The sequence below is a fragment of the Ictalurus punctatus genome, chromosome 5, assembly GCF_001660625.3.
Source record: "Ictalurus punctatus breed USDA103 chromosome 5, Coco_2.0, whole genome shotgun sequence".
NCBI lineage: Eukaryota > Metazoa > Chordata > Actinopteri > Siluriformes > Ictaluridae > Ictalurus > Ictalurus punctatus.
Genome location: NC_030420.2, coordinates 21,431,324 through 21,457,844, shown reverse-complemented (window position 1 = coordinate 21,457,844; position 26,521 = coordinate 21,431,324). Strand labels below are relative to the sequence as shown.

Below are 26,521 nucleotides of genomic sequence, written 5' to 3'. Positions count from 1 at the left end.
CATGAGGCTTGAATACATCCTACTGGTTTGTGAGGCGGGAGGAAACTGGAGAACCCAGAGAAAACCCTCATAGACATAGGGAAAACATGCACAGAAGTTCTGCACAAACAGTAACCACAGCTCAGGATTTAATTGGAAGGGTTTTACCTTGAACCTGTGAGGCAGAAACTACACGCTATACAACCTACCTATTTCATATTCCCTAAAAACTTCAAAGGACATTATTGGTATACTTCACCTGCTAGGTTACATCACAGGTTCCCAACCCTGGTTCTGGAGTATCAACTCTCCTGCACATTTTAGTATTTTCCCTGCTGTAACACATCCACTTCAACTCAGGGCTGTTAATTATCTGAGGGTTTGAATCAGGTGTCTTGGGAACAGAGAAAACACTGAAATGTGCAGGACAGACGATACACCAGATCCAGGGTTGGGAATATCAGAATATCACTGAGTGCACTTAGATAATTATTCACTGGGGCTGCATCCGAATATCCCTACTACCCTAATATATAGTAGGTGAAAAGCAGTATGCCAAAGGAGTAGTATATCCGAATTCTCAGGTGAGAAATACCCGGATAACCTACTGCTTCTGCCGAGATTCTGCAGTAGGGAACCAGTGGACACTGCACTATACCATAATGCAGCAGGACTGGCGTGCAAGAGCTGGAACAGTAAGATCAGATTGTAGTATTTCTACAGAATTAATGAATAGAGCTTTTTGTTTGATTAACTTGATGTTTAAGTAGACTAAATAATTTGTTGTAGATTATCTAAAAAGTACATAATAATAATCAGTAAGCACCTCTGATAAAGTGAGTAGAGTAGAAAAAACATTCTACAATGATTAAAAGATTGAGCAGGAACATATTAAACAGTACGTTGAAACAATTTATTAGTTGCCAGTTACATCACATGTCAATCAAACTTAGTGGAATACCAAGTTACAAAATAAAAATGTAAACTTGGCCCATGAGTTGTAACCATTTCATGTGGCTTTTATGCTTGACACTATAGGAGACCATCACTCGCTTGAACAGCAATGATCACCTTCTGACAGTAAGAACCCAGATATAAAAGCTTGATGTTAACATAATCACTCAGTAGAAAAGTTCAAGAGGACAACACTAAAACTCACTCTCAAGAAAGTAAAAAAAGGAATTAATTAAAAACAACAGCAACAACTGATCAGTCAAGTATTCTCCATGGAAATGAGACCTGCTTGTGTAAACAGTTTAGTAGATTCTCCTGGTGTGCTAACATTTACTATGCTACAGAAAGCAATATAAAGACATTTCACATAGCTTACATGAATGACTTCACCACTAGTTAGACCTCAAACATCTTGCATCACCGTTTCAGTTTACACCACAGGTGTGACCTCGGAATTTTGTTTATTTGTTATGAAGTATTGCTCTAACAGGTTTAATGAACATGCTAGTAAACAGTACGTGATCAACATAATTTTGTATACAGAATAAATACTAATTTTACAACTTCCACAGAATAAGCACCATGCACCAAGCAAATGCTGCTTTGTTAGCACCTCAAACTGTCCTGGATAAATATGACTTCCTATGTTTATAGCATCTTAATGATGAATGGACAATTGGAGCCACAGAATGTTTTTTTTTTTTTGGCATTTCTTAATGTGAACAAAGCACAAACTGTTCATGTGGTCTGATTCTACATTCAAAATACAGTGATAATGGTAGTCATGTTAAAATATATTCAGGAATCACAGTAGTCATGTATAAAATACTAAATTTAAAACTTTTCCTCCCCTTTATATTCAGAGAAACTTCAATAAAAAGTGATAGCACCAAAAGCTCAAAAAGTAAAGCTGTCAACTTGTCAAATTGAGGCTTATTCAATTTCTGATTAGATTTTTTTTTCATATTCGAATCAGCTTTGGGATTTGTACTATAAAAATATATTACATGATTACATTTAAAATTGTCGAGAATATCAGTGATGGTAATGTAAAAGTAGTATGTATACTGAGACAGAAAAATTTCTGAAAAATATATGATGGCATGAATTTAAATGACCAGTCTGATGATTATTTATAAAAAAAATTCCTGACCTGATAAACTTATGTAGCATTAAGAGTGCCTATAAGCCCAACTCACTGTCATTCATTAACGTATAAATAGGTAAACAGCATTTTTCCAGATAATGCACCAATCACAAATTATAACTGAGGTAGTGGGGTGGGGGTTCAGTGGCTCCCTAGCACAACATTTTCATTAAGACAGACTAAAAAAAGACAGTCTAAACAAAACTAGATCAACAGTACATAGAATGTTTAAAACCAAAAAGTGTCCGTGCATCCTGACCTTGCTGAAGCTGAAAAAAGCGACCAGGTGACTTTAAAATAATAACAGTGTGTCATAAAACAGATTTTCTAAAAGGTCAAAGTTTGCAAAACACCAAAAATCTTCTAAAAATTCATTAATTAAAAAAATTGCTAAGAAACAGATTTTAGGGTTGTAGGTAAAAAATTCCAAGGCATTACTTTTCCTCTCCTTTTGAATCTCAAGGTTGTTAAAGGATAGTAGTTTTATGGAAGTATAATAGTGCCAACTGTCCTCAAGGCAAAATAGCATGTTGAATTACATAAATCGAATAAAAAGTTATCGCAATAACAATACTTGAATTTTTCTGCCCAGCAATTTGACACAAATTGAAAAAAAAAAAACCCACAGCAATAACAATGCTTGAATTAGTTTCCTCTGCAATACATTGGGTTTGTATATTTTGACTGAAAACAAAATTCCAGCATTTTAAATTCAATACACACATATTCACCTTCCTAAAATACGGTTCCAAAATATTTAGTTGTTACAATACCATCTTCATTATTTGTCAGATAATATTTCAACACTATTTTTCAACCTCACAAATTCAGGCTGCAAAAATTCAGGTCTTAACATCCGGGTCTCACAGGAAGAGCAATGGATTGCCGATACTACTGTAACATGCTACTCTGGGCCAGCCCGCTAGTGGTGGGATTGTGCTGACAAGCCACAAGAGAAGATGAACTGACCGGACTGGCATAAAGTTGGCTTGACGTTGGACGTTCAGTATTCGCAGATATGCACAAATTAAGGGACCGTCTCTAAAGTTACATACGACATTGGTATACACGTTTCTAACTTCAATAGCATTCGAAGGGAATGACTTGTTCATAAAACCAACTGTAAAGTGTTCATCCAAATGTCAGCTATAATGCACACATTTCTGATTTTTGATTTTTAATTAAATAAACTGTCAAATCATATCTAAATATTGTGATGTTTTATACTGTATGGACATATACACAAATATACCATAGTTTAAATCTCAATAGCATTTGAAGAGAATGACTTACAGTCACAAAACCAACTGTAAAGTGTTCCTGTAGGTGTCAGATATGATGCACACCTTTTAGATTTTTTATAAAAAGTTGCGCGTTATAGCTGACACCTAGATGAACACTTTACAGTTGGTTTTATGACCAAGTCATTCCCTTCGAATGCTATTGAAGTTAAACATATATACCAATGCCGTATGTAACTTTAGACACGGTCCCTTAATTTGCGCATATCTGTGAATACAGAACGTCCAACGTCAAACCAACTTTATACCAGTCCACTAGGTTCATCTTCTCTTGTGGCTTGTCAGCACATTACAGTAGTATCAGTAATCCATTGCTCTTCCTGTGAGACCCAGATGTTAAGATCTGAATTTTAAGACCCGGTTTTTTGCAGCCTGAATTTGAGGTTGAAAAATAATGTGTTGAAATATTATCTGACGAATAATGAAGATGGTATTTTAACAATTGAATATTTTGGAACTGTATTTTAGGAAGGTGAATATGTTTGTATTGAATTTAAATGATGGAATTTTGTTTTCAACCAAAATACACAAACCCAGTGAATTGCAGAGGAAACTAATTCAAGCATGGTTATTGCTGTGTTTTTTGGGGTTTTTTTTTCAATTTGTGTCAAATTGCTGGGCAGAAAAATTCAAGTATTGTTATCGTGATACGGTTTTATTCGATTTATGTAATTCAACATACCATTTTGCCTTGAGGACAGTTGGCACAATTATACTTCCATAGTAGTTAAAGGATAACTAAGACTCGCATGCAAAGTAATCCTTCAGTGGTGCAAATAAGTGACGAATCACAGGAACACTCCAGGAACGCCCCAGAACCTTCTGCCTCTGGCCTCGACTCATGTTATTCACATCAGTGTAATGCTTAGGGAAGCCAAATATCCTGCAATAAAAAGACTGCGTTTAATTAAAGCTAAATGAACGCATGATGCACAAAGATATAACATGGAGGATGCGCAACGCTTTGAAATGTTCTGCAGTCAAATAACATGCTAACGCATTTGAATTGATTTCCATATGGGACTGGCTCTGTGATTCTCTTTCATTATTCATGCTCACCTTTCCATCTCTGTACACCAAAGGTAATCCTCCTTCCCATTCATGGTAACAGGAAGAGGGCCCATTTTTCCTTGCTTAATGGAATTAGATTTTGTTGTGATGGTGCGAACTTTATTAAACTGTAGAAAGAGTGCAGTATAATGTCAGGACATTAAGTCAATATATGGCTAAAAATGGTTAGTATCAATGCATTCCTTTCTCATTCTGACCTGAGCAACCCGACCAACTTCCAGGCAGTCCTGCAGCTCTACTTTGTCGTTGAGTGATACAGACAGTGGTCTGTAAAGAAACATATTGTCATCATATTTTGTTATAATAATTTAGTGTTCAATGGAATAGAATGATTTTAGCTTCAGGTCTAAGTACCTGTTCATTCCAGGTAGATTGCCCCAGAAGTAGCGCGCTCTGTGGGCGGGACTCACTTTCACAGCATCAATTAGGATCGGATTACACTAACACCAGAAAAGGAAAGAGAGTAAAATATAAGCTTATATACAAAACATAACTATGAACAACATGCACTAGACCAGTGTTTGGGCAGTGGCTCACAAGCTACATGTGGCTGTTTGACAAAAATCATGTGGCTCGCCAGGTGTCTCACCCTTCACCAACATATGATTGTTAAAAACTTAAGCACATGACTAGAGATCAGTTTCCTGTATACAACGCAAAGTCAATTACAATTCCTTTGTTGTACAGCCTACTGAAGTTAATGAAAAGTCAGTTTACAATAATATATTTCAAATTCTTCTGGCCAGTGCATTTATGCAGTGCTGTGCGAACGTGTTACGATACCAATCAATGGCAAACTACTTACACTTCTATGGTAACCTCTCGCGCTCAGATTCAAGCAGTTACCTACCCAGTTTGTGGAGATGGCGAAAAGATAGAATTTAGAGGAGCATCAAACATTTCAAGGTGACTGGACTGAAACAGACTTTTATTAAAAGCTCTGCTGTGTCTGATTTGCACAGAACTTATTGCCTCACTTTAAAAAATATTAAGAGCCATTTTGCTTTTTCAGTAATGTACCCAGTGGGGGAAAGCAAAAGCAAGGCGTGCGCAGAGCTCCAACGGAAACTGCAATCGAGACAGCAGCAGCTGCAAGTGTGGACAAGGGCAACTGGAAGTCTGCAGGCTCATTGGAGATTTTAAGACAAGGAAAACCTTTTACTGACAGAGGAGATGTAAAGTCATGCATGTTGAGTATGGCAAGTGAACTGTCTGTGGATTTCCCTAAGAAGGAGAATATCATTCAGAAAATAAAAGAGCAGCGATGTAAATTCATCACTTTTTTTCTCTTGCGCTGGATGAGTCCACACACACACATACACACAGAAGAGGTTTTATGCTGGTCACATGGAAACTCAACCTCAAAGTGAAAGCTCTGCAGAATTAATTCCATATTGCAACATGTTACCTATTGTTTTTGAGTTGTCTATGGACCTAAGTAAAGTTATTGTTATTGAAAAAAACATGTTTTGTATAATAGTAAAATATTCTTTTGTTGCAATTGCTCTTTGGAAAAAAAACACGACCCCTGAACTAGACCCATTCAACAGACCTAGAGAAAAAAGATTATACAAGCTGGAAAATGTATGTAATTACTACTTTTGGCTAAACAACTGTCTATCACCAACTTCTGTAATGTAATGTAATGTCTTGCATGTACAGTGAGCTCCAGAATTATTGGCCTTTTTTAAAATTTCAAAAAGATTATATTTATAATAATTACATTTTTCCACACAAACAATAGAAGAAACTGATGAATAATACATAAGCAGGTAAAATGTCATTAGGCACAATTAAAGCACAACATTTCTGGAACCGTAGTAGATAATTTTTTGCTTATGTGATAGGCGTCACATTTTGTGAGATTCATATAAAAATCCTACCTCCAAAAAGCGACAAATATCAGCTTTATCATGTGCGCTCATGGCCACCACATTCTCGAAGAGCCAGAAGAAAGGCCGGTCATCGTCTTCTTTTGGCCTCATCATAGTTAGCATACGGTAGTATTCAAAGAACAGTCGGCCTGTGCCCTCTAGTAGAGAAATAGGGATAAAAGCGGAACACTTGGAAATGGTTGCAGATTTTTAGGCTGCATTTACACTGCAGGTCTTGATGCCCAATTCCGATTTTTGACTATATACGATTTTTTAAAAGTGACCCATATCCAATATCTGCATTTATACTCTACACTTCGTGAAACAACCCAAGGTAGACGTCATCGAAAAAGCTTCGGCCAAAAAGGAAGTAAAAACGGCGCAATCTTCAATGGACGCAGATGAAAATATAATACAAGCTTTTACTTTCCGCACCATATTTAAAGGTAAGCAAAACACTGGACTCTTAAGGCGGGGAATTAAACCGCGCCTTCCCATCTCGACTGAAATGTCTTCAAAATTGACTTTGTTTCTGTAACAACCCTGCATGTTTGCCTGCACTGCATCTTCGCCCCAAAGACTCAAAAGATACACAACTTCGCATGACTCCACTGGGTTGATCCTTCGCCCTCCATTGTGCCATGAGAGTTGTGTTTTTGCGGTTGGTGTCCACCTGAGTTGACGTCATCCGTCACTGTCGCTTTTTCAATGACGTACGACTCGCATTGGCAGGGGAATATCCGATCTGTCCGCTTACATGGCAGATGCAAATGCACCAATTAGTATCTGATTCATGTCAGATTAATTTCCACATATGAATGAGGCCTGAAACTGATCTGAGAATATCAGAATGCATGTGCTTTTTTCCCTGCTTACACGTTCATGGGTCATATCTGATTTGTGCCACATGGGAGGAAAAAATCGGAATTGGGTCACTTGAACCATGTAGTATAAATACGGAATTAGTGTCACTGAAATACAAAAGCATATAAATAAGGGCGAATATTGTCTTACCAAAAAGGCCTTTTCTGGCTGGGTTCACCATGGATAGGTCGTTACAGGGACTACCACCAATCAGAAGGTCAAACGGTCCCCATTCTGCCAGCTGTAGTACAGATTAGCAGAAGTATTAGAAGCGCTTTATAAAGTGGTCCATTGCTCCTATAATAGTGTTATCAGTATGTATAGTGTGAGTGGTAGTGAAGTTCATACCAAACTCACAGAATCACTTATGCAAATATTCTTACATGTTTCCTGGTGATGGTGCGCACATCATTGACATATTCAATCTTTCCTTCATGCTTGACCATCCCTACAGCAATAGAGTCCTCACAGATCTCCGAAGCAATGTAACGCTCTAACTTGAAGCCTAGGTCTTTCAGAACAAGGTAACCTATGGAAAAAGACATATTACAATTATATCCTTTTATTCTGGATATTTAATTTTGTTTTTATGTCTATTTCTGTTTTATATCCGAGCAAAACCCAGAAACTGACCTGTTGCAATTCCATCAAAGAGGGATAAAACCTTGATAGGCCGGCGCTGTTGAGCGGGAATTGAGGGGTACACTCTGTGTGGTTCCTATACCACAGAGAAAAGTGCCACTTATGGTCATCACACAGCATACATGGAACTTTAGTATTAATAACCAAAACATCACAAATTAATCTTCAATAAGAATGGATACATTGTCAGTAGAGGTGAAAGTGTGCCTTTACACCTCACTCTAGTCCTTCAGTCTTATCTTTCTTTAAAACACTACAGTCATCAACAAGGAAAAGAATGATAGCCATTTAACAAGGCTTATTTCCTACTTACAAATTCAAAGGCACTGTTATTGGCGAAGAACTCCTGAACACGCACACTCCAGTCTGGCCTGAGCTTAAGCACACCATATTTGTTAGGGGGCAGGCAAATGTAGCAGCTCCATGGATCTACGTCTTTCAACTTGTCAAATGTCCCTGGTCCAACCAGCATATTCAGACAGTCCTTACAGTAACACCTGAAAGGGAGTGACGTGGTGAGGTTGGCCACAAGGTGTAAGCAGTTTAGTTGCATTTAAAACAAAGAGAGAATGTGTGTTTATGCAATTCTAACCTGCAGCAGCTGGCATTGCCACACAAAATGACCTCCAGGCCAGCACAGCAGATAGTGCAATAAGACTGATATCCATCTTCATCATATCTGTATAAAGTCTCTGTAAAATTCTCCTATAAAGGTGAACAACATGTGCGCACACACACACACACACACACACACACACACACACACACACACACACACACACACACACAAAACATGCATAGATCAATAACTGTGCACAACTGCACAGTGATCTCAGAAGGGAAAAAAATAGCAATGTGTTACCTTGCATTTTAAACAAAGGCTGCCTTCAAAGAGTGGATGGAAAATCTCAGTGTCTGGAGTGCCACATGAGAGGCAGAAATCTAGGGAATGTGCATAAAACAACCAGGTTTTTATATTTACATGCACAATGATATACATTGCAAAAGAAGTCAAACATTATAGCAACTCACCTTCAATGTTTTTCCCTTTTACTGAAACTTGATCAACCATTTGCTCTGAAGAAGATATATGAATAATAATAATAATAATAGAAGAAGGAGAATATAAATAACAAGTCACAAACATGTTGCAGTATTCTTTTGACAATATACTGCTGTCCAAGTAAACTGATTTGATTGATTTGTTAAATCTAGGATATAAAAATATCTTGGCATCTACCTCTTGTGTACTCCTGAGTTGTGGAAGGTCTGCCTCTGTGGACATATTTCCTCTTGGCTGGAGGTTGATATTCAGACACAGAAGAGTCTGAAGACTCAGCCTTTTGGTTGACAGATGAAGCTGTGTGGTGAAAATGGGTGTTTAGTATTTGTTAAGATACAAGTTACACCATTCAGATTGTCCATCATAGGTTTTTACAGATACAACAGTTTTACATTTACAGTCATGGGTTTACATAAAATCATTTAGCATCAAAAACTACTCTAAATGGCAAGCTATTAATTAGAGCAGGAGCATTCAACTCAAATTTGTAGTACAGTCCAGTTACTTAATTCCCTGTATAAGCAACTAACATGACTGAATTGACAACAGTTATCTTTTCATGTTTAACCATTAACTGTAATATATAAAACGATTAAAAATGGTTATGTTTTGTTTAGTAGTGGAGCTTCAAATTCCTACTTTTGACTAGCGCCATGAATAGATTATATATTTATTTTGAATTTGACGCAGGGAGAATACACACACGCTTCTTTCTCCATTTGTCTTTAAAAGTTCTGTTTTTGTCATTTTGACAATTTCTAAAACCAGCCATTATGCCTTTTCCCTTCTGAACTATTAGCCCTGCAGCTAGTCTCTGGCCCGGTTTGTTTTGTTTTGTTTTCTTGTTTTTGTTTTTTTCTTCTTCTCAATGAAATATTTGGGAAAGGGAAGGGAGGAGAGAAGAGAAAAGGTAAATGAATCACATGAATATGAATCACATGAAAATGATTCATATGTAAATGAATCATATGAAAATGAATAAATAAATTAAATTAAAAAAGTGTATTTCTAATACACTGAATGCTATACTATGGAGCTAATAAAACATATAGATAAAGGATAAAAATGCTGAGTACTCTAAGTGTTGTACTTACCACAAGTACCTGGAGGTGCAAATCCCTCAGGGCCTGTGGGTTGAAAGCCCCCAAAAGCCCAGTCCAGCATGGCCTTTATCTCTTGTTTGTTCCCCGAGGCTGTGAAGGTCCGTGAGCAACGCTCACCTGCCAACTACACACAAAGGCTATAAGCACACTCTATTTTACTCACTCTAAGGTTTAATAGGAAGTGTGACTTTTATTCTAGTTTACCTCAAGAACTTGGTAAATGGCGTCTTTGTAAGTGGGCAGACTGGCATATGAATTGTTGCAGAAGCACTTTGCAAATTCTGCAAAAGGCATTAGTCTCTCTGTATAAATCTGCAGAGATAAAGAAAGAGTCAGTGCTGACCGTACTGGCTCCTAGAGAAGGAAAAAGAGAAAAAGTTCTACTCGTGAATGAGTAGTCCTGGGTTTCAGAACTGCTTTATCACAGCATAATCAACTGTGTAACTTCTTTACACCTCTGAAGTGCACATCACCTATATATTTTGCAGATACCCACTGGTTAGCAGTGCAAAAATGTACTTGAAGCCATCTTCCATATTGTCAATTTCCCAGCGACTAGGTAGGGAGTCATACTGGCTAGGTAACTAGTTTGTTTTCTGCTAACATGCTAACTATCAAGCAAGGTAAGTTTACATCAGCTGTCACGTGTACATGGAGTTATTGATACATAAACGACTATTTCAACAGCCCAAATGTTCGATATTGTTTTTCAATACTAACTGCTTTTATTTAATCAGATTACACTGATAAATGCTTTTTTAGTACTGCATTAGATCACCATTAAGCAAGTGTTTTTCCTGATGTCTATAGTCATGGCTTCCACTGGCTTCACTTGAGCTACTCTAATATTGAGATGCCCTTAAGATAGCAGTAGAAATTGACACTGGAGAAATGGTGAGTCAAGTCAAGACTGACAAGTCATTGGAATGCAGGGTAAGATCCTCACCTCTGAGAACATGCCATCTCCGAACCATTCAACACGTCTCAGATACTGGGGAGATGTCTTTGTCTTCCAGGCCACCACAAGACCAGGCCACCATGAGAAACCCTTCACTTTCCCCCACACCAGCTCTCCAACCTTAAAACCCTTCCCATCCTGCAGGGAGGAGACACAGAATTCAGTGAATTCATCAATTTCATCGACTTTTTCTTAATGGACATCTGATCCAGAAATGTTATATTTATATAAACAGTAAAAAAACAAAATAAAATCAATATCTGTTGTGACTAATCTTATGTTGTTTTATAAGGAAAACGACTGGTAGGTTAATTGAAACTTTCTTCCTTTTTTTGCAGGTAATTCCAGACAGCATTCATTTTTTCCTAAATTAATATTACATGTTATGACACACTAATAGTAATAGCAAATAGTAATAGCAATAATAATTGTAATATACAAAACAGTTAAGATAATGTTTATAGCCTAATTTAGAGTATACAAGACTTTTGCATAGGTTGTCTGGCCTGAAAAAAACTAAACAATTTGAGGTCAGGAGCCAATTAGTAGCTCAGGAATATTTCCCTTAGCACTTCTACAAAAATGGAATAATGTGAAAATTACCTGGTACATTTGTGCTCTCTTTCCAGGCTTGGGACTTGGTGTAGTGATGCTTGATACAGCTTGGCCTCCATCATTTTTTGTCTGTAGCCAAAAGCGAATCAACTTATGTAAAGAACAACAGGGAAGATGGAGACTCACAAGATACAATATGCACGACAGGAATGTGTTTGCAAAAAAAAAGAACACACAAGCCATATAGAGAGATCATGCTAATCTTACCATGTCTGATTTACACCAAGAAAACATGTAGTATATAAAGGTAGAGCTTTATATACTACATGTGAAGAAGCACATGAGCAGAAACTGAAAGGATGAAACAAAGAAAAACTAAAGAGCTGCAAGAAGGATAGAAAGCTAGGTGCTGGTGCTTTAAAATAGAGGGTGAATCATAAGAGACATGTGTCCAAAGCCAAAGTTGCATCCAGATGGCAAGACAGCAACAAGAGGGAATGAATTCATTCAGAATCGGTCCAATGCTCAGGACCAATTAATCCCAATTAATCAGCAGGCCACTTAAAGGTGCACTGGTCAATTTTGTTATTGTTTCTAATATTAGAAACATCTGGGAAAATGATTTAAAAAAATTTAACAGTCTGATTAACGCAAGAGAAAAGAACAGCTGAAAATATACAGGTATGTGTTGGACATCCATCCTGTCAGTCATGCTGCAGCATTTTCCTTCAAAGGCCCTTCCATTCCACTCCCATTTGCTCAGAAATGCAAATATGGTGGAATAAAGTTCTAAATGGCCAGTGTCTCCAGATACTCTTGTTGTGGGGTAAAAACAAAACAAAACAATCTTCTGCAACAAAGTGTAATGAACCGTAAGGAAGTAAAACATATATAAGTTTAACAGCAGTTTTTCCAAGATGGAGAAATCTGCTGACGCTGGATGCTGATGTAACTACATTTTTTCCTATGCAGGCATTCAGATCATAAATGGTATAAACTGGTAAAATGGATCAACAGCAACAAATCGGTTACTTTCCATGCCATTATTTCATATGTTCATAGCTAACTTTGTTATAAATAGCCAAGTAAAAAGTAATTAATAGTGACTGTAAACTGGTTAGTCGGGCCGGCTAATAAAGGATGATCTGCAGGGAAGTTGCCCCTGACTTGAATCACATGGAGGCTCAAGGGATCCATTGAGTAGGTGTTTGTCAAAATATGTTGGTCGGATAGATTCTGAGAGGTGAGGCATTATGTATTTATGTATATGTGTGTTAATGGGAGGTGGGGTCAAGAAGAACACAGATCCAATGTTTTTGTTGATTTGCTTGTAACTGCTAGAGCCCAATGCACCTTTAGCCAAGGTTGCTGTTACAGTCATGACACAGCAGAGAATCCTGCCTCCAGCTTGGGCAGGTACATACCGCCTCTTCCTTCTTGTCCAATTGGAGGCTCTGTGGTTTGGCCCATGTGGCTGACCCAGCCTGAAAGACAGTGCGGGCCTGCGGCTTCTGTCGCAAACTGCTTTCCCAACCATAAATCCCCCTAATGGAGTCCTGAGGGATAACAAACAAACATACACACCCTCACTCAGGCCAGGCACCTCCAGCAGGAGCGCCAGAGACTGCAGTATTCCCAAAGAAAAATAAGAAAAGAAAGGTGCTAGTAGGAAAGACAGGAAGAAGGGTTAATAGTGTTTTATGAAAATTAGTGTGGGTAGCCGTAGAGATATGTATTTTATATCTGATCTACAAACAACTAAAATCTAATTACCTCCTTAGTCCAAACTACATCATCTTCAGTAAACACTTGGTCCCCATTTTTGTTTATGTCCATTGCTGCAGGAAAGGAATTTGAGATACAGAAATTCAAGCCACCTGCTCTGAACATCTATACTGCTCAACAGCTATTCATCTATGAGAGCAATAAGAGAATACTTCTTTAGACAGACCACTGTTTGTCATTTCATTTGAACAGATCAAATGTTTGAGCAGTACAGACAACAAACGCCTGTACATAAATGAGGGAGTGGAAAATAAGGTGCTTTAACATGAAGAGTACATGCTCTGACTGTAAAGCACTTATTTACTGTGTCCTGCTCAAACCTGTCTTATTGGTTATCTTCTGCAGTCGCACCGTGCATGGCTTCACTGAGACTGAAAGGTCACTCAGCTCTGGAAAACAGCACATTGTTTCTATCAATCCAACTGACTTCTATGAGCATGATAACTGGCTGTGATTGGAAGTGTTAATTCTATACTGTTATATATTACAAATCAAGATGTTTAAGGATCTGTGGGCACCCTGTTTTAGTGGCTGCAGATGTACAGCAGCTACCTTTAGTTGCAACAGAGCTAATCTCTCACATCAATGACAGAGCTAATGCACATATTACTGCACCAATGTCGTGTAGACACTGAATGATTTACTTCCCTGTTGAACCATGTAGAAATAATAATAATAATAATAATAATAATAATAATAATAATAATAAGTATTCTAAACACTGTACTCCAAAATGTAGAAGTGGCACAGATGCAAGTTCCGCAGATGCAACTATAACCACAGGGTACCAGGTGTAAATACCTTAACTGAAAGCTGAGAATGTCAGAGATCTGCATGTTTTAGATTACTTTCAACCATTTGATCCTTGAAATATACAGATCCTCTACTGCAGTGACAAGCTGACTGAGAAAACAATTCTGCTTTATGGGGAATTAATCACTGACACACTGCAATAACCCATAAATGACTGTGGTATGTGAGACCACAAAATGTGTGCACTGTTTAAGAAGCTTTTTGGTGGTGTGCCATACCTTTCTACACAGATGAGCTGCAACTAATATCACAAAATTGTGATGTTCACAACTGCTATCTTCTCCACCCATTCATACATAAAGCGTATTCAGAGTTTCGTCTTCCTCTAGGTAAAACTAGAGTGTCTAATTTTTCTTTTACAATGGACAAATTCACTTTATCCTCTGCTTACTTAATGTCTTCTTTTTCCTCCCGTTTCTGACAGGCGTTGCCTTAGTGCTGGAGACTTCTGAGGATGAATCGTCATTAGTGGAATCCACTTCTTTGAGGGAATCAGACTCACTGTTTGCCAAATGGTCATCCAATTGGCCAATGTCCCCATTCTCCACTGCCTGTATATGATGGACAGTTACATTAACTTCAGGTACATATCAATATTTATACTGCATTATACATCTATCATGCACTATAAGACATATATGACGAATATGTATACAGCAAAGCACAAATAGGTTTAGATTTCAACATTATATTTCTGCATACCTGAGCAAAGACTTTCTCAGCTTCAAGAGGTGGACAGGGCAAAGCCAAAAGACTAAGGACAAGTTGCCTAAAGACAGATGTTTTGGCAGTGGTCTTGAGGACAGAACTCCAATGATGCTCCAAGGAAGGACTAGGAAAGCAAACTGGTTGTCCTTCAGCATGTCCATTCTCACCATTGTCTTCCCCATTTCCTTCCTCAATGAGCTGATATTCTAGAAACTCATCTCTGAGCTGGGCAGATACCTCTGGGTTGATTACGAGGCCAAACTGTTCACCAAGTTCTACAACACCTTTGCTTGTGACCTTTAACCGTCCTTCCGGGCTTAGAAGTTGAGACATACTCCTCAGGATACCGTCACTCAATGGCAGCCCCTCAGCAATGCAAGCTGTAAGTGCCTTATAAAAAGCTATACACCCATCCTGAAATGTCTTCAGAAAGTCAGTCAGCTCTGCTTCCCTCTCAGACAGAAATTTCTCCACTGCATTCCCACCAAAGCTCAGTTCATTGCTAGGAAGGTGCAGCTTTGGGTTCTCAAGGATGGCTAGGTCTTGTTCTTTCAGAAAATGCACCACAGCCTGAGGATGGAGAAATGATGAGGCATAAGAGCGAAGTAGGCCACTTGCTTCCCGTAGGATCTGAACAAGGTCTGCACGAGCAAAACCCTCACGCCTTTCTAGACGATCATTAAAGGTTTTAAGTGGTCCAAGGGCATGGTCCAGGAACATGAAGGAGATCCTGAGTTTGGGATCCTCCAATTGAGAGCAGATGTGTTTAGCCTTGTCATCATTCTCACTGCAGGAAGTGAAGTATGAGATCAGGTCTGTCCACATTTCAAGCACCTTCTTTATTAGGATACAAAATGTTTTGCTGTTCTGGGAGAGCGAATGGACAGAACCATCAAGGCCACAAACACCAGCAAACAATCCCTTAAGATGGTCATTTTTAGTGCAACAAGTAGAACAGTGTTCATAAACGTTAACAATAAGCTGCTGAACCTTGTCAGAAAAGGCCTTTACTCCAGCATTACAGGCTGAGTCTGCCAAACTATAAAGCCCACCAAGAGCCACTGCATTTGGATTGAGGTTCTTCAGTTCCAGGGAAACCTTCCCAGACATCTCATCCTGGTCATCAACATAGAAAGCTGCCATGTTTCTCACAGGTAACTCAAATCGTTTCAGAATGTCCTTCAAAGATTCAACAATAGCATCATCAGAGTCTACACGCTGAAAGATATCAAGAATTCTTATGCGATGTTTTGCAGCCTTTTCGTCAAAGAACCCCAGAAGTACTACACAGCTGTAGTTCTCTTCCTCACTCTCTTTATCTAGTGCCACATGTCCATAAAGGTAGATACAGTAAGAGACCTTCTTAGCAGCAGCAGAAATGTCTTTTGGGTACTGTAATCCAAGAACATGTCTAGCTGTACGCTGGGAGACCTTCTCAGTGTGAGTACGCAGACAGTGGGTTTGAATGAAGCGCAGCATGAGTTCACTGCATGTGAAATCCTTGACCTGGTTTCCTTTTCTGGATGCCTTTAATTCTTGCATTTTGTGTTTTCTACACTGCTGGTGGTGTTTTAAATCAAGCAATCCTGAGTTAAACACAGTAATATTTAAATCACAGATTGTACAGTATGCATAGATATCCCCCAGAGTGCTGGGCTTGATCCATTTGAAGGTTTCTTGCCACTGGGGGTCAAAAGTAATGGACTTTTTTTCAGGGACATCCACATCTGAGTCAGTATCCTCCTTCCCTTTTCCTGAGCCAATGATTAATTAAGATAATTAATTGCACACGCTTTTATATTTCATAACCAATGACAATACACCATTATAATATAAACTCAGCAAAAAAAAAAGAAACGTCCCTTTTTCAGGAGACTGTATTTTAAAGATAATTTTGTAAAATCCAAATAAGCTTTACAGATCTTTATCAGAAATGGTTTAAACAATGTTTTTCATGCTTGTTCAATGAACCATAAACAATTATTGCACATGCACCTGTGGAACAGTTCTTAAGATACAAACAGTTTTCAATCGGTAGGCAATTAAGGTCACAATTACAATATCTCGTAACCATGTGTCCCCCCAGACGTGATCGAGAACTTGCAAATGCCTTGGTGGAAGAATGGAGTAACATCTCACAGCAAGAACTGACAAATCTGGTGCAATCCTTGAGGATGAGATCCACTGTAGTATTAAAAGGAGCTGGAGGCCACCAGATACTGACTGTTACTTTTGATTACCCCCCCCCCCCCCCCCCCCCCCCCTCCCCGTTCATGGACTCATTATTCCATTTCTGTTTGTCAAATATCTGTTTAACCTGTTCAGTTTATGTCTCAGTTGTTGAATGTTTTTATGTTAATACACATGCTAAGAAATTTGCTGGAAATAAAAGCAGTTGAATGTGATAGACCGTTTCTTTTTCTTTTTTTTACTGACTATATAATATAATTAGAAGGCCACAACAGGAAAGGACAATATCTAACCAAGTCACTTCCAATATTAGGATTATTTATTATTTTTGTAATAAATATAGTCTTACCAGACATACTGAGGTTTGTTGGTGATTTTGATCTCTGGGGAGACTGAAAATTAGGTTGTGCATGTGCAATCTCTTGTCCATTACGTGCCTCCAGTGGGTTATATACCTGCCCAGTCATGTTAGCTTGGAAAAACTTCCGGAACCACTTCAGAAAAGCAAAATTAGGCTTGAATTTCCCTGTTACGAGCTCTTCCACTGGGATATTCTGTAAAAAGAGGCAGACAACATAAAAAAAAAAGATTTTATGTGCAGACCTAGATCAATATGCAACTTTATATCATTCTGTTCTGGTTTACATTTGGATGTAATACAAATATACAATAAATGTAAGGTATGGTCAGACAATATGATGGGAAACCTTACTTTTGTGACACCCATTTTTCTGAATCCTGTCTGCAGAAGACTATAGTTGTGGCGAAAGTCTGCCTTCTCCTGACACTGAAACTTCACTTTGTTCATGTCAATGGACCCTGGAAAGAGCCAGTCTATCAGCTGGCAAAAACATGCCCCTGCAAAAAAAATATATCATTAAGGGCCTTACTTTTCAAGCATGACTTCGGAGTAAAGCAAAATACATACCTGAGCATATCTCTTCCATATTAGTAAACTTAGTTTGTAGTAAATTGTTAAGCCAGGCCAGGAGTTCATAGCGGCTAGATTTGTCCTGATGGTCATCTAGTTCCAGGTTAACAACTGTTGCCATTTTCTGGTATCCTGTAAGACACTGAATGCATTTAGACCTATTATCAGACAATCACTTGCAGCCAACCACAAAATTAAATTTGAAATAACTATGGTTTGTTTTCATATTGATCTAATCTATCATTTTTAGTATAAAGATTATTATACCACAGTTAGTTCTGGTCCACTAATTCAATTGGACAAGTGAAGTTCCAAGAGTGGTGATATTTAGTATAACAGCACTGGTACTTTTCACTGTTTGGATCACTCCCCTTGTCTGCGTTCGCTACATATAATTCAAATTCTAGTAATATTTTATGACATTTAAACCGTTACCAAACTTACTATGGGCTGTCATTCGGTCTGTGCGTTGCTTGCCAACATGCAACATTCTATCCAACTATCGCTTCTTTGGGAACTATTTTCATTGATGGAGCAAAAACAAACAAAACATTTGGTCATACTGTGTCTGAAATGTCAGCTACTAAATATAAATTTTTGTTTATAGAACTGGGTAAAACGCAATTTCATATATGCAATCATGCTGTTGTACCCCTATTGGTGTGATATTGCTTACTTATTATGTCATTACAAGTTGTTACATACATGTTCAACAAACATATTGTGTTGCAAGCTGCATTTATACAAGTCGGATTAACCATTACCCTATCCCATCTGTAATGTTTTAAACTTATTGTAATTTTTATATGTATTTTGTGCACACAAAACATAAAAATTTTATCTATAGTAATCGCAAGCATATTTGATTGACCTACTGTATTTACTACTTAATTAGTTCTGCCTTCAGTACCCCTACAATACTGCACATCTGAAACTGTGAAAGAAACACGTGACCATTATAAATATATATGTTTTATATTATGAACATAACTGGTATTTTATATATTTCTACAATGGGTATTTATTTAGTATATCCACGTATTTGTGCACTATAATTTGCCAGGCAATTTTCCTTGAGGGATAAATTACGTCATATAATGTATGAAATGTAATGTTCATCTAGTTTTAGGAAACCAAACTAGGCTAACTGCAAGTATTTAGTACATCTGGAAACAAATGTACTAAATGGCATGTCTTTGAGATACTTTCAACATAGGGTTTGGATGGGGGAGGAACACTGGGCCTCCTCCTTCCCTCGTCAGTTCCTACACTTTGAGTTCGTATTCTTTCTGTCCTCCACTTTCAATGCATAGTAGCACCAAGAGGAGAAAAAAATCTCGCGAGACAGTTTTTGCCGCGAAGTTTCCACAATTTGATAGGAAGTTGTACGGGCCGAGGCGGCGACTTTTACTTACAGCTTTCTGCTCGTGTTCAGAGAGGAATAAAGCACGGAGTTTGAATTAAGTCGACCAGCACGTTAGTGAACACATAAACACCAAGCTTGGACACACCGGCTTCTAATAACAACTAAACACTTTCCGACTTTAAATCACTTTTGTGGAACATTTATTTCAGAAGACACTGAATTACCAGGGCATTATTAGGCTATTCCGTGAAAGCACAGTGCTTGTTTTGCTATTCGTTTTTCACACCACATGAAGACCCAAAATCGCGTTGTTTTCGTTCAAGTTGCCGTCTAATATCTCTACAGCCTTCTCTATAAATACCCAAAGAAGGAAGACTGACGTTGTTAAAAAACACACACACACTAATATAAATAGTATGACTACCCACAGTAGGCTACTTTGTGTTTTATTGCATCAAGCCGGCTTGGTAGCCTTTGTGTTAGAACTGTTTCTTTGTGTGTTAGAGGGTGGCATATGGCCATACTATCCTACTACTGCTACAAACAGACAGTGACATACAAAATGCTCTCGCTTCTTATGCTGTAATAAAAGTGATCTGGAAATGTGTAAACATGCGTTTCTTTATAAAAACTGATTCTGTCCTACCTCTGCTTGCTTTCCCTCCCGAAGGCCACTAGGTCTATACCCTAGAAACTAAAACCCCAATGCATAGATCTGCCCTAAACCCCCTCCTCCATTAACATGGGCGATCGATTTTGTGTGTCATTGGTGGAGCGGCGAAGTGGGCGGTCCCTTCTTAAGGCTTGAAGTTATTTAGTATCAAGTGGCTACTCGAATTACAAATGTGTTGTGGTAGGATACTATACAGTCGTACGCGTTAGATTTAGACACGACAAAGCTACATTCACACACACGGGGACTGGGTATTAATATCTTTATCAATTATGCTTTAATTCGTGTGTAGGGTAATCGCAAGGAGGTCGCACCGCTGCTAATTATTAAATTAAAATAATAGAAAAATAATGTAGCTACATGCAGCACAAATACGTGAATGTAGTTTTGTCGTGTCCGCTCTCATTGGCCTTGGTGGTGGGTGGAGGACCAATAAAGTAAATAGTAAAAGTAAATAGGCTAATAAATGAATCATGACCGACTGAGACAATCAAGTCGCTGAATCTGAGACGATGTTAAATAGAGTTGTTTATTCTTCTCTAGTTTCGATGTTCAGGCGTCTCATGGTACTCATGTTTCCAATAATGTTTTGCTTATCAAAAAGCATGAGTAAATGTGTGTGTATATATATATATATATATATATATATATATATATATATATATATATATATTTGTGTGTGTGTGTGTGTGTGTGTGTGTGTGTGTGTGTGTGTGTGTACACGTATAATTAGGCTACATAGCGAAATCGGAAATGTGCGCAAATATTAAAACTGATTAGTAAACTAAAGTCCGTACGCTTGGGCTCTGAGGGTTTAAGTGGAACGTGAAATGGCGGCGCGCTATAACTCTCTCTGGTGAGCTGAAAATGGAAGGTCGGTTAACGCTGGTGTGCGGGATATTAAACGCCCAAACACTAAAAGGATATTAACGCGGAACACACTGGCCAAAGTTTTAATATATCCTTTCGTTAGCTTTGTGTGGAAACGCAACAGGTCCTCAGAGTCTGTGTAGTCTAGTTTAAGATAGGCTACACCATAAACAATTAGGAATGTTGTTTGTAGTACAAACACACACACACACAAGGTAAATAAAGTCATTCAAATCATAACTTCTTCCTGAAGACTGGACTGTGTATGTGTTAGTGAACATGAGCACATTCTAAAATATTGTTATTCGTTTTGGGCACTGTACATGTTTACTTTTAACCACCAAATTAGAGTGAATGTGGAAGTCTATTTCCATCAGGCAGTAAAAAAAAAAAAGAGCATATTATTATTATTTTATTTTTTTTGGCAGCAGTACTATGTCAAAATTATTACCTTGTTATCTAATGTTTTGAATTATTATTTAGATTTTTTTTTAAAAAGATTAAAAAAAATCTCTCTGGTGAGCTGAAAATGGAAGGTCGGTAAACGCTGGTGTGCGGGATGTTAAACGCCCAAACACTAAAAGGATATTAACGCGCAAGTACACACTGGCCAAAGTTTTAATATATCCTTTCGTTAGCTTTATGTGGAAACGCAACAGGTCCTCAGAGTCTGTGTAGTCTAGTTTAAGATAGGCTACACCATAAACAATTAGGAATGTTGATTGTAGTACACACACACACACACACACACACACACACATAACCTAATTTGCTAGCTTTGTAGGCAGGTAAATAGGTTGCAAGTTTGATAGTTAACATAGATAGCTGCTCAAATTTTGTATTATTTGGTGAACTCATAGTACACAACACAAGGTATTCCTGTTACACATTTTCTTCATACTATTCAACAAAAAAATCCTCTTCAATTAGCTACATCACTCACATTCATTGAGTGAATTGATGTTACAGTCAATGTATGAAGATACTGTAAAACCATAGGAGAGTTTCTCCTATTAACCAATTACAAACTTTCCTTTAAAAAATATTTTGAAGTTAGGAAAATCTAAAATTCAACATAATAAATAATTATTTTGGAATTCCAAGCCAATTTGTTTGGAATAATAAATCAGAATTTTGAGTGTTGAACTCGATTGAGAAGGTTGAAGGCCCTAAACACATAGGCTGTAGATAGAAAGAAATTTACAGAAATTCAGATATTATTGCTCTTCTTTTAACCTAACTTAAATTATCATAATTTCAAACCCCTATTTCAGTCTATGGATCAAAAGGATGCAATAAATCTTTATTGTTGTTGGACAACAAACAGAAAATACAAAGGCATCATAGATTCATGTATATAAGCTATAAATAAACTAGCTATAAATATAAGAAGATCTGATAAAGAATATATGACTCCATATAGTAGTGAACATAATCACTAGACCTAAATATGAGTTAAAACATTAAGCCTATAAATCAGATTGTTTTTGACAATAGCATTAAGAATCACACCTAGAAAGTGCTCCTCGTGTATATTGTGTGCTACTACTACTACTACTACTACTGCCATCCTACCAAGACTATATAAATGTTTGACAAATGAGCACACAAACATCACAAGCACAAACTGAAAAGGTAAAACCAAAACAAAGAGCGCGGCCTGATAGTGTTAATGGGATGTGTTTGACTTACATTTAGCAGATGAAAAAGATCAAAAATATGCTTTCCAAGCTCAGACCTCCTGTTATAGCTCCACTGAAACTGGAGAGTGACTCAATTGTTGGCCAAAAAATATGCCCAAGGTCAATTTGAAAGTCAAATGCAAAAAAAAAAAAAAAAAAAAAAAAAAAAACAGAAGAAATGAAAGTGAAAATGCTGAGAAGCATCAGGACAGGTGGTTGCAGTGCTCAACCAAAAGCAGAACACACCTGTCATTTACAGATCAGTACTTATTTAATCAGATCAGTATTTACCTAGATAACATTCTCATTAGACTGAACATACTGTATAATTCAGACACTAGTCTGAGGTATAATGTGTTGCGTAGGGAGTCTACCTCTTCCATGCTGTTCTGTGCTTTGATTTATAGACCACCCAGATTTTTGTGAATTTTTTACTTTTATTGTTCAGTTGAGAGATTGAGAGATGGTCTCATTAATGAGCATGGCAATCATTTCCCCTCAATTTTTTTCCCACGTTAGGAACCTTGGTATCATCCTGGATTCAGAATTATGAAATAGTTTCACTATTTCACTATTGCACAAGGAAGGCGCACCACTGCTAATTATTAAGTTAACATAATAGAAAAATGAATGTAGCTACATGCAGCACAAATACGTGAAGGTAGTTACATGGAGCACAAATACGTGAATGAATCTACATGCAGCACAAATACGTGAATGTAGGTTTGTCGTGTCCGCTCTCATTGGCCTTGGTGATGGGTGGAGGACCAATAAAGTAAATAGTAAAAGTAAATAGGCTAATAAATGAATTATGACCGACTGAGATGATCAAGTAACTGAATCTGAGACGATGTTAAATTCCCAATTGTTTTTGTTTAAAAAGTGAGCCTCAGGTTTCACCCTCGCGGCGTAGCTAAAACCTGTTTAAGGCACACCTATTTATGTCCACTTACATGACCGTATTCCGCGGATGGAGTTGTTTATTCTTCTCTAGTTTCGATGTTCAGGCGTCTCATGGTACTAGGCTGTTTCCAATAATGTTTTGCTTATCAAAAAGATTGAGTAAAAGTGCATGTGCATTTCGCTGTTCATATATATATAATATATATATATATATATACTGTTTATATATATATATATATATATATATATATATATATATATATATATATATATATATATATATACACATATGTACACACACACACACATAATTAGGCTACATAGCGAAATCGGAAATGTACACAAATATTAAAACTGATTAGTAAACTAAAGTCCGTACGCTTGGGCTCTGAGGGTTTAAGTGTAACATGAAATGGCGGCGCGCTATAACTCTCTCTGGTGAGCTGAAAATGGAAGGTCGGTAAACGCTGGTGTGCGGGATGTTAAACGCCCAAACACTAAAAGGATATTAACGCTGAAGTACACACTGGCCAAAGTTTTAATATATCTTTTCGTTAGCTATGTGTGGAAACGCAACAGGTCCTCAGAGTCGTTGTAGTCTAGATTAAGATAGGCTACATCATAAATAATTAGGAATGTTGTTTGTAGTACACACACACAAACACACACACACACACACACACACACACATAACCTAATTTGCTAGCTTTGTAGGCAGGTAAATAGGTTGCAAGTTTGATAGTTAACATAGATAGCTGCTCAAATTTTGTATTATTTGGTGAACTCATAGTACACAACACAAGGTATTCCTGTTACACATTTTCTTCATACTATTCAACATCCTCTTCAGTTAGCTACATCACTCCCATTCATTGAGTGAATTGACGTTACAGTCAATGTGTGAAGATACTGTAAAACCATAGGAGAGTTTCTCCTATTAACCAATTACAAACTTTTCTTTAAAAAATATTTAGAATTTAGGAAAATCTAAAATTCAGCATAATAAATAATTATTTTGGAATTCCAAGCCAATTTGTTCGGATTAATAAATCACAATTTTGAGTGTTGAAATCGATTGAGAAGGTTGAAGGCCCTAAACACATAGCCTGTAGATAGAAAGAAAATTAGTATCTAGTAAATAGTATTGCTCTTCTTTTAACCTAACTTCAATTATCATAATTTCAAACCCCTATTTCAGTCTATAGACCAAAAGGATGCAATAAATCTTTATTGTTGTTGGACAACAAACAGAAAATACAAAGGCGTCATAGATTCATGTATATAAGCTATAAATAAACTAGCTATAAATATAAGAAGCTCTGATAAAGAATATATGACTCCATATAGTAGTGAACATAATCACTAGACCTAAATATGAGTTAAAATATTAAGCCTATAAATCAGATTGTTTTTGACAATAGCATTAAGAATCACACCTAGAATGTGCTCCTCATGTATATTATGTGCTACTACTACTACTACTACTACTTCTACTACTACTACTACTGCCGTCCTACCAAGACTATATAAATGTTTGACAAATGAGCACACAAACATCACAAGCACAAACTCAAAAGGCAAAACCAACACAAAGAGCGCAGCCTGATAGTGTTAATGGGATGTGTTTGACTTACATTTAGCAGATGAAAAAGATCAAAAATATGCTTTTCAAGCTCAGACCTCCTGTTATAGCTCCACTGAAACTGGAGAGTGGCTCAATTGTTGGCCAAAAAATATGCCTAAGTTCAATTTGAAAGTCAAATTCAAAAAAACAAAACACAGAAGAAATGAAAGTGAAAATGTTGAGAAGCATCAGGACAGGTGGTTGCAGTGCTCAACCAAAAGCAGAACACACCTGTCATTTTTCACATTCAGATCAGTATTTATTTAATCAGATCAGTATTTACCTAGATAACATTCTCAGTTAGGAACCTTGGTATCATCCTGGATTCAGAATTATGCTTAACAAAGCAAATTAATTCGGCCATTAAGAATAGCTTTTTATCAATTACGGATTATTTCTCAACTTAATACAGTTTTGTCTTTCAAAGTTTTTGAGAAGGTTATTCTTGCTTTTATGACATCGCATTTATCAGTCATCTCTTGCTTGCCTCCAGATGGTTCAGAATGCAGCTGTAAGGCTGTTGACCAGGGCTAAGAAATATGATCATGTCTCCCCAATTTTAGCATTGCTCCTGGTCCATTTTAGGATCCAGTTTAAGATTCTGTTGTTTGTTTTTAAAGCTCTTAATGATCAAGCTCCTTCTTATGTCAAAGATCTTCTTATTCCACATTCATCTAGCAGATTTTTAAGATCTTCTGATAGGTTTCTTTTGTATGTCCCTTGAACCCATTTAAAAATTAAGGGTGATAGAGCTTTTTCAGTTGCTGCCCCTCGTTTATGGAATCAATTGACACTGGACAGCTGCCTTGCACCTTCCATAATCATTTTAAAAAAGAGGCTGAACTCGTATCTTTTCCCCTAGGCATTTTAATCTAATTTTACTATTGTTTTATTGTTGGTTTCTATTTGGTTTTATTCAGTTTTTCTATTGAACTTTTTCTTACTCTATTCAGCACTTTGGTCAGCTTTGCTGTGTTTAAATGTGCTATATAAATAAAATTTACTTACTTACTTTACTTACCGATTTCTGCTGCATTGAAGGTTCCCGAGAGCACATTGGCCTCCATAATTCTTAAATGGAAGAAGTTTGGAACAATCAGGACTCTTCCTAGAGCTGGCCAACTGGCTAAACTGAGCAATCGGGGAGAAGGGCTTTGGTAAGCGATGTAACCAAGGTCACTCTTGGTCACTCTTGCTGAGCTCCAGAGATCATGTGTAGATGGGAGAAACTTGCAGAAGGTGAACCATCGCTCCAACACTCCACCAATCTGGGCTTTATGGAAGAGTTACCAGATGGAAGCCACTACACATGGAATTTGCAGGGGGAAAAAAGCACCTAAAGGACTCTCAGACAACCAAGATTCTCTGGTCTGCTGAAATGAAGATTTAACTGTTTGGCCTCAATTCCAAGTGTCATGTCTAAAGGAAACCACCCATCACCTGTGCAATACCATCCCAACAGTGA

The 26,521-nt window shown here is 37.5% G+C and overlaps 1 protein-coding gene across 12 annotated transcripts; it reads right to left on the bottom strand.

The window, feature by feature from the left end:
• Positions 1-870: 870 nt before the first annotated feature.
• On the bottom strand, positions 871-25,132 carry dnmt3ba (DNA (cytosine-5-)-methyltransferase 3 beta, duplicate a). 12 transcript variants are annotated; one of them, XM_053680318.1, is made up of 27 exons: positions 22,540-22,600; positions 18,383-18,455; positions 17,936-18,070; positions 17,720-17,865; positions 17,357-17,561; positions 14,812-16,571; positions 14,501-14,660; positions 13,617-13,685; positions 13,285-13,349; positions 12,936-13,067; positions 11,560-11,640; positions 10,945-11,094; positions 10,203-10,310; positions 9,990-10,122; positions 9,073-9,192; positions 8,865-8,909; positions 8,695-8,774; positions 8,425-8,537; positions 8,146-8,329; positions 7,824-7,908; positions 7,574-7,719; positions 7,341-7,431; positions 6,336-6,484; positions 4,807-4,892; positions 4,650-4,719; positions 4,441-4,559; positions 871-4,264 (listed from the first exon to the last, which is right to left on the bottom strand). In XM_053680318.1, the coding sequence occupies exons 2-27, from the start codon at positions 18,426-18,428 to the stop codon at positions 4,120-4,122; spliced, it is 4,623 nt and encodes a 1,540-aa protein (XP_053536293.1). In that variant the 5' UTR covers positions 18,429-18,455; positions 22,540-22,600; the 3' UTR covers positions 871-4,119. The 12 variants fall into 12 exon arrangements, with proteins under 12 accessions (XP_053536293.1, XP_017324022.1, XP_047011562.1 ...); XM_017468533.3 differs by lacking the exon at positions 22,540-22,600 and adding an exon at positions 19,951-20,043; XM_047155606.2 differs by lacking the exon at positions 22,540-22,600 and adding an exon at positions 19,951-20,018 and having other exon boundaries at positions 17,936-18,080.
• Between the last annotated feature and the right edge of the window lie 1,389 nt (positions 25,133-26,521).

What these genes read in the sequence shown, in the direction of transcription:
- dnmt3ba (XM_053680318.1), bottom strand. Translation starts at nt 18,428, where the DNA reads ATGTTGCATGTTGGCAAGCAACGCACAGACCGAATGACAGCCCATA. An exon ending in GAGGAAAAAGAAGACATTAA is followed by an intron (nt 13,686 to 14,500) that starts GTAAGCAGAGGA and finishes GCTGTTTTCCAG; the next exon opens with AGCTGAGTGACCTTTCAGTC. An exon ending in TGCACCTCCAGGTACTTGTG is followed by an intron (nt 9,193 to 9,989) that starts GTAAGTACAACA and finishes TTCACCACACAG; the next exon opens with CTTCATCTGTCAACCAAAAG.